Genomic DNA, 20,384 nt, shown 5'->3' with positions numbered 1-20,384 from the left:
GAACGGCATGAGCTCGAGCTCTGAAGTCCAGTTGCCCAAGGCTGGCACTGACTGCGCTTTCTGATGGGGACGTGGGCAGCAGTTTAGCGCTGGCCCTCAGTGCTGTCATCCGTAGAATGGGAACGTTAACGGTACCTCTTTCCTCAGGCTGCTGTGAGAACTGAAACACTCCACGGGGAGTGCTCAGCACAGGCCAAGCACACAGGAAACCAGTGAAGAAATTCACTGGTTTCAGAGAATGCTCTAGACTTCCATTTCTTCCCAGCCTGTGGCCCTGCCTGGCCAAGGCTCTGGTCGCTGGCTTTGGCCCCAAACGCCTAGGAAGCCAGCTGGCCTGTGTGCTGTTCTGCATCTTCTACTCATGGACACTTCATACTCCATGGCAATGAAGCCACTTTTACAGAACACAAGGTGAATGAACACAAAGGCCAATTTATAAGAGGTGCCTTTTAGCCACAGACGCTAAATTAAATTTCCAGCAAATCCTTTTAGAGAGGGTCAGTGTTCATTTTCTATAAAATGTGGCTTTCTGAATTCAATATAAAAGCTTTGCTTTAGAAATCCCATTTATGACTTCCTTCCTCCTCTTCCCTCCTGCACCACCAGCCCCATCCCCCCATTCCCCCTCCCACCCTTTAATTACAGTGAAGGGGGATTAGTCAGCTCAGGTCTCCAGGGAGTGCCATACAGAGCCATCTCTGAAATTAAAGTAAAGAGGAGCGACAGCAGGCAGGGAGCGAAGAACAGATGAGATTGATTGATTGATCTGAACTCATCAGATGAAAGTTCGGGACCACAGAGAAGAATGACAACAAAAACAGAGGAAAACTCTCCCACTTTTTCCTTCTTGTTCAAGATGCCGCAAATAAAGCAACCGAGAAGCAGGTCCAACTGTGTCCCTTCAAGTCCCGTGGAACCAGCCCAGCTTCCATGACTGCTGATCTTAAACTGAAAATAAAAGACGGGTCTGGGCCGACGGAGGCCCAGCACCCTGAAGCTCACTCTCAGCTTCCCGCTCAGAGCCTAGGCAGCTCCCCCAGCTCACTTGTGGTTCGCTGGGAATTTTGAAGAGGCCTTTGAGGACCAGCTTCTCCTTAAATCCCATTACTGCACCAGCCCATTTTCAGAGGGACGGTGCGTTATGCTGTCATGTGAGAGATTCAAGCAGGAACGTGGGAAGCAGAGGGGAGTGGCTCGCCTTATGACTCTCCTTCCTAACAACGACTTTGCCGTGTGCACGCCCTGTAGCAGGTACTCCGCAGGTGAAGGTGCACTTCCTTCTCATGCCGACTCGAGCAAGCATTTATGAACATACTTAAACAGGTCCCACGGTAAGTGGAAGAGGTCAGTCCCATGCCAAACGCCAAGTCCTCCTTGGGTGCTCCATGTTGTTGCCTCCCTACAAATTGTTTCATGGGTTTGGGTTTATTCTCATCTGGAGGGAAGGTCTCTTTCTTATGAATGCAGTGGTTCTCAAACATTCTAATAATCATTATGACTTCTGAGGGCTTGGTCAAAACAGATTGCTGGGGCTAGCTGGTGGTGTGGTCATCAAGGCAGCTGGATGTCACATGGCTGACTGCACAGTTCGAGTCCTGGACTCAGCAGCTTAAAAAACACCCAGCATGTGTGCACGTGTGTCCAAATCTCAAGAGAATGGACGAGAAGGGACTGTGGTGTACTCAATTCCCTTGAGGGGTGCTTTCTCTCTATCCCTCACTTTCTGCATTGAATGCATACACTCTCTGGCAAATTAAAAAAAAATAATAATGATGTAAAAGAAGATTGCTGGGCCTCCCCTCTAGAAATTCAGATTCCACATGCTGGGGTCTGAAATCCTGATTTTCTAACAAGTTCCGTGTGTGCTGATGCTGCTGGTCTAGGGCCCCCACTGTGGGAACCACCGCTCTGGGGAGTCTCACATCTCACGCACTCCTGGTGACTCAGAACTTCTGGTCCAGACTTCGGTCCAGATGGTAGTGTGATTGCAATAATGTAACAACCAGTACCATTTATCGTCTGCCAGGTGCCAAGCACTTTAGATGTCTAATTTCATCTCACCCTCACTACTGCTCCCATTCACAGGAGGGAAGATGACAGAGGGGAGAAAGGGCTTAGGAGGAATTCTAGCCTTTAGTCTTGGCTTCCATGTTCTTGGCTCCCCCATCTGTAATGCAAACTGCATGGAGCCTGCTTCCATCCCAGACAAGCATCAAGCACCAGGCTGGTTGGAAAGGCCATCGGCAGAGAGACCTACACGGGGTTTCTGGCTGAGAGTGGAGGGGAATTTCCCCTCAATGAGTGCACAGAGCTGCCCTCAGAGTGGGCACCGTGGGGAGATTTGCTTCCTGAGTACATACCCTGCCAGGCTTAGGCCCCCTCAAGACACTGAAGATGAAGAATCAGGTAACTGCATGGAAATACCAACATTTCGTCCAGGGAGCAGGCAGGCGGGGGGTGGGGACTGGTGGGTGACCGCTAAGACCGCTCTCCTCCCGCACTCCCAGAGCACAAGACCGTTGTAACCATTGCATGTGACACGAGCTAAGGAGATGGTGAACACTAAGTCACAGTTCTGCGTGTCCCATGACAACATAAGGCCGATGATCTTTTCCACCAACATGGAAAATGCAGACACAACACAGGGTGAAAAGAAATGAGTGTCTGGGCAGAACAGTGGCTCAGAACCGGGGGTGGCACCTGATCCTTCCCTGCCGCCCTCACTTACTGACACCCCTTTAGTTAACAGCAGAAGAAGCAGGCATTGAAAATAAAAACTGTCTGCCAAGTGGTAGCCTGGTAGGTTTCACTGGCAGCTCAGAGTGCCACACCTTGGCTGGAAGGTGAGACTGGGCTGGGAAGCAGCACTGGGCTGGGGAAGCAGCACCGGGCTGGGAAGCAGTGGGGTGCTACTCACAGAGTCCGGATCTTCGGCATGTGGTTGAAGCTGGTGACCAGGATGCGGCTGATGTTGTTATTGTTGAGAGTGCTGTGGAGACAGAGGAAAAGGGAAACGGTTAGCCAGGGAGTAGAGCAGGCTGGGGGCACCAAGATGCCTATAGAAGGTAGGGGAGGAGCGGGGAAGGGGGACCAGAAGGCAGCAGCCACGAGCCAGCAAGTGGAGAGAGGACAGGTTCAGAGATGGTAGGGACTCCACAGACTCTTTTATTCATTCAGAATTCCCCCTCCTCACTGCTGTCTGTCCACGGGGTACCTACCTACCTTGAGTAATACTGCTTTCTGTAATCCTACTATGTGCTAAGTGCTTTATTTTAATTCTACAGTCATGCATTGCTTAATGATGGGGATACTTCTGAGAAGTGTCACTTTAGGTGATTTGTCATTGTGCAAACATCCGAGTGTACTTACTCAAACCTAGATGCTAAGCCCTACGTACGTAGGCCACGTGGTACAGCCCATAATGATCTTGCGGGACCATCATCACATGCACCATCTGTCATGGATCGCAGTATCATTATGCAGCACATAACTATCTCCAGTCCAGTTATAGGTCTGTCCTCATTTTAGATAGAAGAAAACAGGTGCAATGATTTGCTTAGCAACATTAAGGCCTGCAAGGTGGGTGCCATCCTCCAACCACAGAAGAGGAAGCTGAGCTACAGAGATGTAAAATAACGTATCTGAAGCCACAGCTGCTGGGCTCTGGAGGTGGGATCAGAACCCTGCACCAGCTCGCTCCAGTCTCCTGACTCTGCCCATTGTGCACATGGCCTCACACACAATCCTACGAGAAGAGGTTATCCTGTAAGAAGTTCCCTGGCATCTCTGGCTCTTCCTACACATCTTGCGTCGAGTCTGTGAGTTCTGTGAGGGCTGGGAGTAAGTCTCTCTGCCTCCCATGCTTAGTGTACACCTACCCTGTGCCTGGCATGATGCTGGCATGTAACATGGCACAGAGAACACAGAGATCCAGTGCATCCTCTGAGTCTGCCTACTCCAAGACTTTACAAACGTACCACTCAGTGAAGATGCTTGGCTCTTGATCAAGTTAAACCTACTTAGCTGCTTTGTATCGCATGGCTAATCTTAACTGTGTGTGTGTGTTTGTGTGTGTGTGTGTGTGTGTGTGTGCGCGTGTGTGTGTGTGTGTGTGTGTGTGTGTGTGCGTGTGTGTAGAGGGGGTAATCCATCCTGTCTCTGTCCACTGAGAAAGCCTTCAGAACATCTCATCGGACAACACAGAGGGATCTGTCACTCCCAACAGACCAGGTTCTTCTGCCTTGGTGGGAGCTTCCTGGGGGTGAGAGCTCCGCTCCCCTCCCGTTTCCGTTCTCCTCCAGGGCGGAAATGAGACTTCATTTCCCCTTCTATCCATCCTCAAGTTTGAGGCTCCATACTGGGGGATACCCTATCAGGGCTGTTCACAACAAGGTCAAATCTGAGCATCTTCCTTGGCAAGATAACTCTGTAGAGGAGTTTCTCTCTGAACATGCCAGCCGCTCAACCCAGCCCTAACGTAGCTGAATATACAGTCCGGTAGACGCAGGGCTTCAGCTGTAACTGCATCCGGCAGCAGTCCGGCAGCCATGACTTATTAATGTATTACTACACTGATATTTAAATGTGAGCTGTAATGAGAGCTATAAAACATTTACGATAATAGCAATTATTCCAGAACCAAAATGACTAAACACAGTACTCAAGACTTTCATGATTTGCTGCTGGGGGCTGGCCAGCTGGGGAAGTCAGAGGGCGGGTGACCTCTTGGAGCCGATCCCTATGACAGCTACAGTCGCTGTTTGCCTGATAAACAGATTTACTTGATTTCTCATCTTGGCAGCTTTTGCCTGTGTGGAGAGTATGGCTCTCTCAGGCCCTTGTGCCCCTGCCCAAGCAGTTGGCATTCAATGGAGGAATTATTATAACCTCAATGCAGGGAGGAAGAGCTGGTGAGCGTAGGGAGGCAGAGCTGGTGAGCGCAGGCCTCGAAGGCACTCCGTCACTTGCAGCCTATGTAGCTGGGAGAAGCTTTTTAATCCCATCAAGTTCCTCCTTTGTAACACAGAGAGGATAAGAGCACAGATTTCACAGCACTTTAGTGCCCTTAGATGAGATGATAGTGAAAATTGGAAACATTAACTGAGAGCTTATTGTATGGCAAACAGGCTTTGGGCTAAACTGCTAATTTGTAGCATCTTAGTTAATTTCCGCCAGTGCCTCATGAGTCAAGGCATTGTTATTTTCATTTCGCAAAGGAACTGAGTGGCTATGCTGAGATTGGAATAGGAACAAGCTTGACTTCAGGGATCAGGCCTGTATTAGTTTCCTATTGCTGCTGTAACAGTTTACTATGAAAATAATGGCTGAAAATAACGCGAGTTTATTTTGACAGGCTGGAGGTCGGAAGTCTAAAATGGGATCACGGGCTGCATTTCTTTCAGAGGCTCAGGGGGAGACGGTGCCGCTGTCTGTCAAAGCTCGGATGCTGCCCACACTCCTCGGCTCGGGGCCCCTTCCATGCATCACGCCAACCCCTTGCCTCTGTTTTCGCATCTTCAGCTGCCACCGTGGTCTTCCGCCGCCCTCTGAAGGACTCCTGTGACTACAGGTTACACAGGATAATCTCCCCCCTCGCATTCTTAATGTGGTTACAGCTGCAAAGTCTCTTTTGCCATGGAAGGTAACCTTTGCAGGTCCAGGATGAGGATGTGGGCCTCTCTGGGGGAGGGCGGCACTTCCTAGCCTGCCACATGCCTCTGAAATAAGGCATGGAAAGTACTCAGCACACTGCCCGGCCCGGGGTCAGCACTAACAATCATGCACCACTACCATTGAATACGCGTTTAGTCTTTTCCTCAGGAAAAGTGTTTACGGGCACAGTTCCGTGTTTATCTCATTTGAGTGTTGTAGCACTCTGAGGTTCGAATTACCCCCATTTTAGAGATGAACAATTGAAGTCTAACGAAATTATAGGATTCATGGAGGGGACCACACAAGCTCCTACTGGATTCAGGACTTGCTGTTCTTTGTTTAGAGGAGCCCTCGCCTCCATCTGCCCACTGCAGCCGGCTCGCAGGTCACATTTGCCACTCCGGCATGTATATTTTCTGTCATTTTTACCCTGGCACCCACAGCTAGAAATATCTGCGGGCCTCCTGTTGTCTTTCATTCTATAAACCTTGAAGATGAACCAGCAGGAAAATGAGAGGTTCCGTTTCACAACGGCTCTGTCCTCACCATCCCCAGTGGCCTGCTGGCCCCGAGAGGCTACGGTGAGATCACCAACCTCACTCGTTTACCTCATCTCCAGGGGACTTGGCTCAGGGGACCGTCTCGTTTTACCCTCACTGCTCTGCTCCTGTGCAGGTATTGTGAGCAAATGTGCCCTTCCTCCAATTAGCCGGGTAATAATCAGACAGCCCCCCTCCTAAGTGAACGTCTGAGTTCAGCATTGTCCGTTAGCTTACAAGCTTAAGTTCGGGGTCAAATTAATTCTACACATTTCAAGCCTGTCTTTGCTTCCCCCTTTTTTACACCATCATGAACTGGAAATGAAGCCAGGCTTCCCTGCCATGGGAGTTAAGAGTCCACCTGCCACCCAGTCTTCAAACACTTTACCTGTTACCCACACCTATTTATACCAACTTGGACCTGCATAGTCTTTTTAAAAATATTTATTTATTTAACTTCATTTGTTATTATTATTTCTTTAATTTGAGCAGAGACAGAGATAGAAAGGAAAGTGAGAAAGCAAGCCGCCAGGTCTGGGACTCAAACCGTAGTCAGCCATGTGGGAAGCCGGCACCTTTAGCCAGCGTGCCACTTGCCGGCTCCCAGACCTGCATCATGTTTACTTACTTGCTCTTTGTTATTAATGCAGCATGAATGCCTAATGAAAAGGAGTCATTTTCCATAGTAAAATGATCTGTTTGGACAGAGCTATCCCTTCTGATGGATTCCATATCCTCTGATGTGAGCACCAGGAGGGTACAGCAGAGTCTTTCTTCCGGGCCGCTAGGGATTGTGAACTTTCTACGCTATTGCAGGGGATGGACAGGACCTCAGTGCTCTGCGTCTGTGCTTCCCCAGGTTTCTCAGCTAAATACGGGGGTACTGTGGCCAGACAAGGGCTCCCCAGGGATGACAGCTTGAGGCCAGCTCTAGGGTGGCGAGTGGCTGTCCCCAGGCCGGATCTCATCCAATGCAACCTGTTTTTATAAATGAAGTTTTACCCACTCACGTCTGTGTTATCTGTGGCTGCTTTCGAGTTACCATGGCTGAGCGGCTGCGACAGAGACATACGGCCCGCAAAGCCCAAAATATTTACTCTCTGGCTTTTTTGTAGAAAATGTTTGTTGGCCCTGACTACTCTCGAACGAGGTTGTTCTAGTCTTCCCTTTGCTGGTGATTAAGTGTGGTTTCTGGGTTGGATGGGGCCAGGTAGCTGGACCCACATGGATAGGTCCAGGGTTTGTGTCCCAGGACCCCCCTAAGAACGCCAGGAGTGTGTGCACATGCCCCTCATCTGGCTGACACTGGAGGTGGACTATGGCATAAGGACCCTGTTGGGATGTCTCTGAAGAAACAAATACACTTACAAAAATTGTGATAAACTAGGTAAGTCACGTAACTGCTCTGTAAGAGGGGGTTAGATCAGAAGCTTTAAAACTCATAACAAAACCACGTGATATTTTCAGGGACTCCAAGTGGCAATAGTAGAGCTGGGAATTAGGCAGACAGTCCAGTGCAAGAGTCCCCACTCTGAGCCACTGCACCATGCCCCACCTTGGGGGATGGGCTCCCCTGTTCCTGGAACCTGCAATGGGGAGACAGAATCAGAGCCAAAGAGAAAGCCTTGTTCCAGAGATAGGGCAGATTAGTACACCTCGGCTGTGCGTAGAATGAGTTTAGGGAGCAGTTTTTTTGTTGTTTTCTTCTTTAGGTTTTTGCCATAAGGGCATGTGTGCTCAAGAGAGAGAGGGAGAGAGAGAGAGAGAGAGAGAGAGAGAGAGAGAGAGAGAGAAAGAAGGAAAGTGAGAAATCAGCCCCCTGAGTGGGGGGTAGTCACGCTGCCAACCCTTCTCCTCCATTCTCCTCCTGGGATTCTGGTCATACATACACACAGGGTCGCGTTGATTTTTGAGCAGCCAGGTCCAGACTTGAATCATGGTGGGCCATGTAGAAGCCACGCACCTTCACCACTGCACCATCTGATGGCCCCAGGCAGTAGTTTTTAAAGGGTGGTTTCTATACCTGCAGCATCACCTGGGGATTTTTGGAGATGCTTATTCTTGGTTTCTACCCAGACCTACTGAATGAGGAACCCTGGGGTGGGCACCAGCTTTGTGTGTTTTAGTGAGCTGCCCAGAGGATACTCATGCAAACTTTTATTTGCAAACCACTGAGCTAGGGAGAAAGGCTGAAAACAGCCTCCTAAATGTGGAGGGCTGTGTACAGGATGCCCTCCTGCTGCGTCTGGTCTGAAGGCTTCTTTCATAGAGGGTACTATGGTGTTCCACTTAGGAAGAGACCCACGCTCTGAAACGGCAGACAGTCCTCAATCAAGTGGCTGCAATCACACCCGGAGACTTCTGCCTTGGCTTTGCCCTAGGCTTGAAGACAAGAAGGAGAGAGAGAGAGAGAGAGAGAGAGAGAGAGAGAGAAAGAAGGAAAGTGAGAAATCAGCCCCCTGAGTGGGGGGTAGTCACGCTGCCAACCCTTCTCCTCCATTCTCCTCCTGGGATTCTGGTCATACATACACACAGGGTCGCGTTGATTTTTGAGCAGCCAGGTCCAGACTTGAATCATGGTGGGCCATGTAGAAGCCACGCACCTTCACCACTGCACCATCTGATGGCCCCAGGCAGTAGTTTTTAAAGGGTGGTTTCTATACCTGCAGCATCACCTGGGGATTTTTGGAGATGCTTATTCTTGGTTTCTACCCAGACCTACTGAATGAGGAACCCTGGGGTGGGCACCAGCTTTGTGTGTTTTAGTGAGCTGCCCAGAGGATACTCATGCAAACTTTTATTTGCAAACCACTGAGCTAGGGAGAAAGGCTGAAAACAGCCTCCTAAATGTGGAGGGCTGTGTACAGGATGCCCTCCTGCTGCGTCTGGTCTGAAGGCTTCTTTCATAGAGGGTACTATGGTGTTCCACTTAGGAAGAGACCCACGCTCTGAAACGGCAGACAGTCCTCAATCAAGTGGCTGCAATCACACCCGGAGACTTCTGCCTTGGCTTTGCCCTAGGCTTGCCACTGCTCTCTGCTGAGGGCTAGTGTCTGGCTCTCCCTTGAATTGCTCAAGATAGCCATGTCCGACCTGGAGGAGCTAAGTCCAGCTGCAGCCACGCCACCCTGGCAACCTTCGTAAGGCTGACATTTCCCTCTGTCTCCTCCGATTAAGCCATCGCTTTATCACTCTGTGCCTTCTTGGCTCTGGGTGTAATCTGCATGTTGTGTGTCCATAACACCATGTAATTGACTCTAATGCAACAATATTATCTGTGAGCATCTATCACATAATTGCAAAACCAGGCATTGCAGGAATTGCCATTGCTGTCTCCTAGCATGCCAACCTTCCCAGGGTACTCTTGGATACTGGAGGTGGATTGTGGCAGGAGGCTCTGGCCCTCCACACAGTTGCAGACATAGACTCCTTGGTCAGACAGACCCTCTTGGTGGATTGGCTCATCCATTTCCTGTCTTAAGGCAGGATGATTTCTGAGACTAGACAATCAAGGAACTCACTCCTGAATGGTCCCCAAGAAGGGGACCCTAAGAAGGGGCTGTGAACTGCCAACAAACATGGCAGTAGGATGTCTATTTTAAGTGAGCCTGGTGGTAGATGCCCTGACTTGTTTTTACAAATGTGGGTGTCCAGTGGCCAGCACTCCAAGCCTGGACGGAGGAATCACAGTGCCCGTATTGGACCAACAGAGGGGGACACCACTGAAGTAGACAGAATCATTCTCAAAGAGCAGCTGCGGGTAAATACTATGGCTGGACCCTGTGGGGAATATCTGAATTGTCGGCATGGGGCCGAAAAGCAGGAGTTCTGGTGTGGACCTTAAGGGGAGGGGCAGGAGAGCTCTGGCTGTCCCTCCCTTTCCCTTCGCTCAGGAGCACAAGCGGAACAGAATGGAGGGCAGTCACGGTCTTGGGGGCTGTCCTTTGGGTGCCTGCTCCTCTCTGGCTCTTCTTGGTCTTGTTTGGTGGCTGTGGATTGACAGCCATCGCGGCCCCAGGAATCTATTGCTGATGAGCAACACTCTCAGAGAGCCCAGGAATGGGACAGCTGTTGGCCAACTCAGCTCTATCAGGAAATGTGCCCATGGCGGTCTTTGTGGATGGCCCCAGGAGAACGCACGCCGAGCGCCCACACAGATGCATCCCGGAGCCTCTCCCCAGCGCAGGGTCTCAGGCCATCCTCAGTGCCTCCTCCTCAGGCTCTTAGTCACTTCCAGAAGAAGCTGCCCTCACTGTTACCCTCTCATTGAGGTGGAACTTGTCCTTTTCACTAAACTGTGCCTAGGGGCTCTTGTAATCTCCAGAAATCAGGAAGGAGAAGGATGCAACCATGTATCCTTAGAGGAAAGCCTAAATGTAATGTTATGGGTATTCCCATGAACTTTCTACTTTCCTTTCATGAGCTAGACTAGTAAAGGCTATTGCTTTGACGTGAGCTTGCCATGATTGTCCAATAAAGATATCCATAATAATAGCAGTAATAACATGGACACTATTTATTAGGTATTTACCAGGTGCCAGCACCGGGCTGAGCACTTTTTACACATTATCTCACTTAATTTTCCCAACGATCTTGAGATACTATTGCTATTTCCAGAAAGATCAATAAACCCTGCCCAGGTCCCATAGCTATAGAGTTGAGAAGCCAATATGCAAACCTAGGAGGTGAGATTCCGGGACCGGTGGATCAATCTATCTATTTCTCTCTCCCCTTTAAAGAGTCTTGCAATGGTGCCCAGTGGGCCTTGAAATCTCAGTGCTTCTACTGTGGCCTCCTGAGTAGCTGTGGTCACAGGCACACACCACCACACCTGGCTATGATCTATATCTTTAGGTATTTCTCAATCCTCTTAGAGGAGTCTCTTCAGAGAGACAGATGTCAGCTGTCCAGTTTCCGAGTCTTCTCAAGGTGGAGATGGAGCCTACTGGCTTGTGGTGAACTCACCCTCTGTGACTGACATGGCAGGGACCATAGCGTTTGTGTCACTGCGGAAGCTGCTCAAGGCAGCGTTAGAGCCTCTTCCTGTCTGAGGAGCAGGGGCAGCTCAGCACAGACGGGGAGGGTGGTGGCAGAGGCTGCGCAAAAGAAAGGACAGCCAGGTCCCGCAGCCTTCCCGGGTCAAGGTCGGTTAAAAAGTCTAAGTGTCACCAAAAGCCACAGTGGCCCTTACAGAAGGGGCTGGCTGGAGTGAAGAGTACCCTGAAGAACCGAGAGTCGAGATCTGCTCCTTAAGCAAAGCTCATCGTTTCTCTTTTTGGAGCAGACAATGGGTCTCTGAGGACAGATGAGGCAGGAGGACTGAAAAAGATGTGAGAGGAGCGAGAGGAGGGAGGGCGGAAGGCACCTCTCTTACTCTCCGCTCTCCCGGACCTTCCTGGGTGCTGCCTGTTACTGAGTTCCTTGATGTCCCTGTGGACCGTTTAAATTAAAGCTCATAACCATTGTGTGGGCATATAATGAAAACAACTGATGCTGCACTGATTAATCCATTACTCTCGACTGTTAGAAAACATAATGATCTCACAAGGGGCCTTATTCACTGACGTATAGCAGTCGAGCTCTCATTTGACACCTCAAATTAGCAGCCAAAGCAATAACAGCTGGGGTTTTTGTCTCAATATTTGTACCCAACTCTAAAGCGATTTGGCACCGGGTGAGCGTTATTTTTAAACACACAGTGCTCACCGCCAAGTAACATTTTAAATGGTCTCCAGGTGTCATGTAAAACCTACAGAAATAAATAAAAACAATCAGCTGCCAATTTGAGCCTTTGATGACATGGATTCCTTAACAAAAGGGCTCGTCTTTGGTTCTTCCGTCATTATATATTCATAATATGACAGGCAGAAATTCATCTCTATCCACTCAGCAGAGCTTCCGTGGTAAGAGAAAAAAAAAATGCCTCCCAAAACATGTAAAACGTGGAAGATCAAAAGAGAACCATGAATCCGGAAATCTTGCCACCGCTCAATCAAATGCTGGCTCGCTGAGCATTTAGGATGTGCTGGTGTTTCCGGTCCCCTGATTCTGACGCATTCCTTCCTCATGTTTGGCGATGACCACAGATGTTGCCCGTTGGTGATTCGGAATGGCTCAATAACCGAGCTAATTGCAAAATGTACTTTAAATGACAACATGAAAGGGATGGGCTTGGGCTCCCAATTCGACTTCATCATCTGTAGACTGGAACCCTGGACAATCTTGCCGTGAGGTGGAGAACCCAGGCAACTGCCAGCACGCCAAGGTTCCACAGCGAGTGGAGGGGGCAAGGGTGGCTTCCAGCTTAGGAGTGGACAGGTGGCTTAGTGGCTGAGAAGAGGAGCAACATGCACTGTCCACCTCGGCTACACATGACATAACTCGGTGAGAGGGGAGGAAGCGGAAGTTTTAAAATTCCCACTAACGTGGGCTTTATGTGAGGACAGAGAGAAGTCCGTCTTGTGCCTTGTTGTATAGCCAGGGCCTGGCCCAGGGTTTGGCACACAGGAAAACGCAATAAATATTTTCTGAGTGGATTAGCGAGTTTCAAAATACGAAGCGTCATGTTTTTGGCATCTTTTGATACAGATGAATTTCTGGTCTGAATGGCCTTCTGGGCCAACCCAGGAGTATGAACAGAGCTGCCTGCAGAAACACGGCTGGTTTAAAAGGTAGCAGGCTGTGTGGGAACTGCAGTAAGCACAGCGCACTGGAAGGGACCCGCACTTATCTCAGGGACCGCGCTATGCTGAAAGGTGGTGAGCGCTGCTGGGTTTTTTAAGAGAAGGCAAGACATTTAGAATTTTCACATAAAATCTCCTGGTTTTTTAGTATTGGCAACTAAATCATTTTGAGAAACAAAACCCACAAAGGAAACATCTAGAGGTTAGATTTTGCTCGCAGGTACCTGTTTTTTGGTCTCTTAACCAAACAGCCTAACAATCTGAATCAGAAAAAGACAGATTAGGAAAATCAAAGGAACATCACAGCATGCCACTCGGAGATGTGGTGAACACCTTCCTTCTCTACTGCGGCCCCTGAAGGGTGGCCCCAGCTGACCTATGTTCTGGGAACCCGCTGTTCACATGAACTATCTTCAATGACTGCAAACGGCTTAATGTGTCTTTTCCCTCCCAATTACCATTACCTGGGGACGAGGGGCCCTGACAAAGTTGTTTCTCAGGGCAAGACCGCTGCCAGGTAGGTGTGCTCTTGTCTGCTTTCCGCACACGCTCGGCAGCTCTGTGGCGACACATGAAAGCCTCTTCTCACACATGTTCAGAACTGAACCACTGAGAGCTGCCAGCAGGAAACCTGCCCAGGGCGTGGGGGCTCTGCTCCCGGCCGAGAAGCCAGAGGGCCTGCTTTTATCCTCTGATATTTGTGAAGGGGGGAGTCTCTCAGGGAGCTGGGTACAATTTGCACCTAGGCTGTTTGGACTCACAAGTGGGCAGGGGCCTCTGGTCACCACTGGTAGCTGGGGGTCAGTGGTGTGGAACTGGATCTCTTCCTAGGTTGCCCTCCTGCGGGACAGCCTGTTGGGGCACTGGGGTAGTCATCCCCTAAGCAGTGGCTGAAGGCATAGAAGGCTCTGAAAGGCCTAGAAGGCTCATCCCCATGCTGAGTCCAAGGTGGTCCTTCTGGCAAGAGCTGGGGATTGAGAGATGCTGCCTTGTCTGCTCAATCTTTTATCTCCTGTCTGCTAACATGGAGAAGAGGCAGACGGCAATAAAGGGCACTGGTTAAAGAGCCAAGAGACCTGTGTCCTGGCCTGGTTCCCCCACGAAATTTTCCTAAGGCTGTGATCAAGTCACTTACCCTTTCTGGGGGATTTTCTTTCTTTTAAAATGAAGTTGTGGAACCAGCCAATCTCCAGGGTCTTTTCAGCCTATAATTTCCCTCTCCAATTTCCAGTTGGGCTGGTGCTGGCTCTAAAATGGTATTTCTGGAGTGGGAATAGTTTTCCAGACGGCGGGGGAAGTGATGGTGAATGCCCAGCTCCGCACAAAGGCAGGATGTCTAGCCAAATTCTGAAAGTCACGAGCGGTCCTGTGCCGTGTGTGAGCAGAGCTCTGCAGGGTCGGTCCTGCTTCCTCCTCTCTTTATGCAATTACCTGGTCCCAGTTGGGTGGGGTTAACAGTTTGCTTTCCTCACTGGCTGCGTCTCTAGGTGGTGGATGACGGCGGGACAGTCCCAATGTAGGGATGATTTTCTACAGCTAATTTTGCAGAAGGCAGTTGCCAGGGTGAGAGAAGCGAATAACAGGGATCGGGAAGCAAACCCACGGGGCTGGTTTCCCTTTGGTGGGGAGACAGTTTTAATGATCACACTTCTGGGTTTTGACTAAAACCCAGGTGTTTAAATTGAGAGAGAGGGCAGAATGGAAGGTGAGGGGTGTGACAGATATTGCAAAATATCAATATTTACTTTTCGATAACACTTGGCTTGAAAACTGCTTGGTATGGATGCACAGTGGCTTGAGAGGTCCAGAGCAGGTGCAGCTGGGAAGTGGGCCTGGTGGAGTTGTGGAGAGCTGCAGAGGGCAAGCTCTGTCCAGTCAGGGCACCTGCAGCCACTCAGCGCTGTCCAGAAATGGAAACTAAATGTGATGATGTAAATTTACATCGGATATGATTCAGTCAGACATAAACATTCAGTTTCTCAGCTGCATGAGCCACATGTGAAGTGCTCCAGGGTCACCTGTGGCTAGTGGCTACCACGGCAGACAGACATGGACCTTTCCTTCGCCACAGGACGTGCTACTGGGCAGCACTCCTAGAGACGGTCAGAGCCACATGCGAGCCCAGGGCTGTCAGAGCTTCAGGACAGTCAGTGGGAGTTCAACGGGTACATGAAGTGACCCGAGTGTTAGATATTGGCAACACATTCTAACTTTTCAACACTAGAAAGGCCAAAAAAAAAAAAAAGGAAAAAGAAAAACATCTGCTGATATCATTCAACCCATGGACCAGCAGTTGGGGTCCTCTAATTTAGGCATAAGCAAAAAGAAAACAGACTTTCTAGAGCTTTCTTACAGTGAGTTTAAAAAATCCAAAATGACCTTCAACCCTCCTCCTCACAGTCCATTATTCCTGAGGACTTTCAAAGATAGAAAATGGGTGCTGGTCCCATGGTTAAAAGAGCCAGATTCTAGGCCAGCAGGTGGTGTGGAGGTTAAGGAGGCTGGATCTCACATGGCCAACTGTATGGTTCCAGTCCCAACCTGACTGCTTGAAATTCACACTGGGCACATGTGCATGTGTGCCACAAATTTTGACAGGAGAATGGAGGAGAAGGGACTGCAGTGTGGACATTCCTTCTGGGTATGATTTTTCTCTCTCTGTTTCTCAAGGGGGTATGCACCATACAGCACACACACACACACACACACACACACACACAAAGAAAAAAAAAAAAAAAAAAAAAAGAAAAAGGCATCCTTGGTGGCTTGGTGAACATGCTGGGCATGTGGGCATGTATCCCAAGTTTCTAACAGGATAGACAAATGGAGGAAGAAGGACTGCAGTGTCACAAAGCCCCAGTGAGGAGTTCTATCCACTTCTCTCCTTCTATCCACCCCCTTTTCTCATTCTCTGGGGAACACATGCACCCTCTGGCAATTAAAAAATAAGAAATGGAAGCTCAGAGAAAAGAAGAAAGTTCAATTCTCTGTAGTTGTGTCTCTATAACCTCCCTCACGATAGCTTTACTTCCATAAACTAAGAGCTGTTTTTCCATTTGTTTTAGGTGAGAATAAAGAAAACCAAAATGCTACTCTAAACCGAGTTTGGCATGTCAGAATTTCAGCCCAGAGACCTGACAGTATAAGCATCTGTCTGTGAGCCCTGGGGAGAGTAAATCCTTCTCACACTCACTCCACCTAAGAGACATTGGTATAAGGAGTCCTGCGATTCAATAGCCTTTGTTGGCGAAGAGCAGTTCGGTTGTCCCCACCACATTCCCTTAGCCCAGGGATACGTAACAATAACCCCAAGTCAGAGACTGCACTAGCCTTTGCTGTCACAGTAAAATGAAATGAGCCGGAAACCAGGGGGCACCTCCAGGCTTTAGGTCCTTTAAAGGTTAAAGTGCTGCTTATTTAAATGGAAAGAAATATTTTAGATTTGAAAGTAATTTTCATTTTTCTTTAAGTTGGTATTCTCAAAACCAAGATAGCCATTTTAAAAGCTTGACCTTTAAAGATAGCCATCTTAAAGCTTTGAGTCTGGGTGACTACAGAGTGGGTGAGTGCTGTGTGGTCGAAGAGCATCTCGAGAAAACCAGCTTCCTTTCAAGGGTTCTGGAGGCAGAATGGAAGTCACCGCATTTCCATGAGGTGTATTTTAATCCCTATTAATCCCTATCGCCTGAACAAGTCACAATTTTCAGCAGAGTATTAAAAAAAAAAAAAGTACTCTGGAGATATTTTAAGACTAATTAAGCAGTGAGAATTCTATATTCCAAACTATGTCATGACTAAACACCCTGATCCTAAAGACAGATGAGAGAAATGTTTGTATCTCCAAGAGAAACCAGGTGGAACACTTTGTAAATAAATGGAAATGAATCTTGTCTGTTAGAAAACACCAAATTTCACTGTAGCTCTGATTCTTTGTTATTAAAAAGAAAAAGAAAAACCAGCACTTACTTGGAGAAATAAAAAATCAAAAGCGACGTGAGAAACGAACTCTTAGTAAAATACGACATTGCTCCACATCTAAAACAACCCTGGGACAGCTACAGGCTTAGTTCTGTTCACGGGCCGACAGAATGGAGAATCTAGAGACCTGGATGGGGTGGGCTCTGGTTCAGTTCATTAATTTCACCACCCTTTGTTTCCATGTACTTCGGCAGACCTACTATGTGCCAGGCTTGTGAGGGGTTGGGGCTAAAGCAGTGGAACCATATGGCAGGATTTACCCACCTCAGTTTCTCCGAGCATTCTGATTGGGCACCTGCTATTCACAAGGGATACACTAACGCCACCTCCTTGAACCTGCACATCTGACCTAACATGGGGGTATTGCTGTTTCCAGCTAAGAATGTTTTAATGCCAAAGGATGCATGCATGAATGAAAGAGAGGGAGCACCCCCGATGGGGCCTGGTCACGCCACAACCTGTTTTCCTCCACATCGCCATCCTGTCAGGATCCTGGGCATGTACATGCACTCTGGCTTGTTTTTCCAAACTGCTGGGTGGGACTTGAACTCTGGTTGGCCATGTGGGATCCAGCTTCCTCTGTGCAGTGCTTAATGACTATGCTAAGGACTGACTCTACTTCCAGCTTTTTTTTTTTTTTTTTTTCTTACGTGAGGTTTTTGCTATAGGGCACATGCACTTGCTAGAGTGACACACACACACACACACACACACACACACACACACAGAGAGAGAGAGAGAGAGAAATCACTCCCCGGGGGCGGGGGATGGCCACACCACAATCCTTTCTCCATTCTTCTCTTAGGGTTTTGGGCATGTATGCACATACGCCCAGTCTGAGTTTTAAGCTACCGGGTCCAGGACTCGAACCATGGTTGATTACATGGATATAACCATTATGCCATCTGCTGGTCCCTCTATTTTCAGCTTTTGATAAGGAAATGAACCCCCAGTTCCCCCAACTTCGGTAAGCTGGACTGGCAGCCAGTTCTATGGGAGGACTCTAATACCCTCAAGATGCACCTTGGCTTTGCACCTCCATGTCTGGGGCAGTTGTGTGGAATTAGATGTGATGCTGAGTAAGCTGTGGTCAGAAGTTTAGATGTGAACATTGTATGGGTTAACTCCTCAAAAAGAACTGTGGTTTCTGAATTATTCTGGGATTTCGCTATAGCTCATAATCTCACGAATGCATACATCAGTAATTCACTTTATAGTATATGTGTTCTGATTGCGTGTGGGTGTATGTATGTGTGCATGCAGGGGCCATGTTTAAGACTGCATCTCTGTGTTGCAATCTTCTTGCATCGCCCTCCTGCTGCCAGGCCCAGCTCTTTTTCAGACAGGCTTTCACCACATTGCCACAGCCAGCCTGCACTCACGATCCTCCTCCCTCAGTCTCCCCAGGTCGCTGGGACTGCAGTCCTATGGCACTGCACTTGGCCTTCATGTTGGACTGGGAATCAAACCCAGGCCTCACGTGTGGCCCCAGCCTGTGGAGGCCAGAGTGTTAATGGCATGCCACCGTGGCTGGGCCTGAATTTTTTAATTTCGTTTTTTGTAGCAGAGCAGTTACTTGTAGGGGATCAGATATCAGGGAGAATGAGCTTTGAGCACTGGAGGAAAAGTCCTTTGTCCTTGTCAGTGTCATTCTGGGCAAGCTACTCTACTTCTCTAACCTCAGCTTCCTCACTGGGAAAACGAAATTCACAGAATCCACCTCCAAGTGGTGGTGCAGATTTACATGGGATGCTGCACTCTAATGCCTTATTGCAGTGTTGAATTTAAAAATGGAGGTATGAGCACAGAGTGGGGGCACCAGGCAGACGCAGCCAGATCCCACATGGCTGACCAGGGTTTGTGTCCCAGCCCCAAAGGCTTAAACATCAGGTCAGGCACACACATGCACACTCTGGATCCTGCCAGATGGACAACGGGAGGAAAAAGGACTGCAGTGTGACCAGGTCCCACTGGGAGATTCTCTCTCTCTCATGCATATGCATGCACCCTCTGGCTTAAAAACAATGGAGGAAGATGCTCAAATGTAGTAGATGCTTAGACACAGAGGCTATAGGAATAGTAGTACTCGTAACGGCCATACTCTAATTGTTAAGCCGTGGTCTTAGACAACAAATCATGACATCATTGTTCTTTGCTATCAGAGCATCCTATTCCACAACCAAAGGGAGCTCAGCTGAAGTGGAGAGCAGGTCACCACCTGCATTAAACTGTGTTTTCTGAGCCATACCAGCAATGTCCTTGAATGTGCTAACACCCAGTGCCCAGCCAGGATACAAACCCCATGCCAGGAGAGGGGGAGTGAGCAACCCTGACCTGGGCATTGGGCTGCTGTCAGTTTCTGTCTACTCCTCCTTCGCCAGAACAAGACTGTCTTCTCCATTCATGCTTCTGTGTCTACCTCTGGGGGTCAGTGTCAGACCATGTCATACCTGCCCGGATGTGACCCAATTACAACCACCCTCAAAGTCTGCTTAGTCCTGCCACTGCTTTTACCCTCCCGTCTCTCCTCTCTAAACATGGGCTGGGAGGAAGTGCAGGACACTGGCTGATGCAGAGGTCTGAGGGGCAAGAAACGGGGGAGAGGGGAGAGTCCTGGGACAAAAATTTGAAATTGGGTTCATTTCTGTCTATCATCTTCATTTGCATAAATCCAATTGCAACTACATTAAAAGCAAAGTGAATTTGGAGACTAGTGTAACTCATTGAAAAGAACTTCCTGGAAGATGAGTCACAAAATATTCCTCACTGCCTCTGGGGTGCCCTTGCCTAGTTTGGAGAGTCTGGACTCTGAGTGCCGTTTCTCTGGCCATGCATGCCCATTCAACATTTCGGGTAGGCCCTGCCCCCAGGCACTAGGCTGCAAACACGTGTGTCCTTGCTTCTCTCCTGAACAAAAACAGGGCTGCCGGGCTGCCGGGAACTGACACGAAGGGGGTCGGACACACCCATCGCGGCTTGGTGCTGCTCAGCTCCAGCTGGCTGCCATGTGGAACCATGAGCCTGAGGGGTCAGTGCTTCTGGTTTGCTAAGAGAAGCTGCATTTCTACGTAAAATATCCTAATTCTTACATGTGAAATGCTAATTTTATCTTTTTTTAAAAAAAATTTGCCACAGAGTATGTTCGCTCGCAGGGGACAGAAACAGACAGAGAGAAACAGAGATAGAAACCAAGAAATCACTCTCTGTGGGCATGGTCATGCCACAATCCCTTCTTTTCCACTTTCCTTTTGGGATTTTGGGCATGCATGCACATGCACCTGTTACATTTTTCAAGTACTGGGACTTGAATCACACATGTAGGCATTTGGGATCCATCTGCCTTAATCACCACATCACTGGCTGTTTGATTTTGTTTTATTTTCAGTATTTTGTGGGACACAGATAAGGTTTATTATCTGTTGATGAGGACGTGTATGGTGGTCTCAACTGGGCTGGACTGAGGTGTATTTCATACTGGGTAAAGTCTCTTCACAATCTAAATGATGTATAGTGATTTATTGTATGAATAATT

The 20,384-nt window shown here is 48.8% G+C and overlaps 1 protein-coding gene across 5 annotated transcripts in view; it reads right to left on the bottom strand.

The window, feature by feature from the left end:
* The window catches only part of SLIT3 (slit guidance ligand 3), a 782,476-nt gene that overhangs the window by 155,215 nt on the left and 606,877 nt on the right, over window positions 1-20,384 (bottom strand). For all 5 annotated transcript variants that reach the window (XR_003549377.1, XM_027771828.1, XM_006148363.3 and 2 more), the window contains exon 7: window positions 2,918-2,989. Coding sequence is in view for 4 of the 5 variants with exons in the window: in XM_027771828.1 (XP_027627629.1) it covers window positions 2,918-2,989 (72 nt within the window). In the remaining variant the exon portion in view is untranslated. The remainder of the gene's footprint in view (window positions 1-2,917; window positions 2,990-20,384) is intronic.

This window comes from Tupaia chinensis, unplaced genomic scaffold (genome assembly GCF_000334495.1).
Source record: "Tupaia chinensis unplaced genomic scaffold, TupChi_1.0 Scaffold000234_1, whole genome shotgun sequence".
NCBI classification, from domain to species: domain Eukaryota; kingdom Metazoa; phylum Chordata; class Mammalia; order Scandentia; family Tupaiidae; genus Tupaia; species Tupaia belangeri.
Note: the sequence above shows the minus strand (reverse complement) of the source record. Positions and strands in the feature narration are given on the sequence as shown.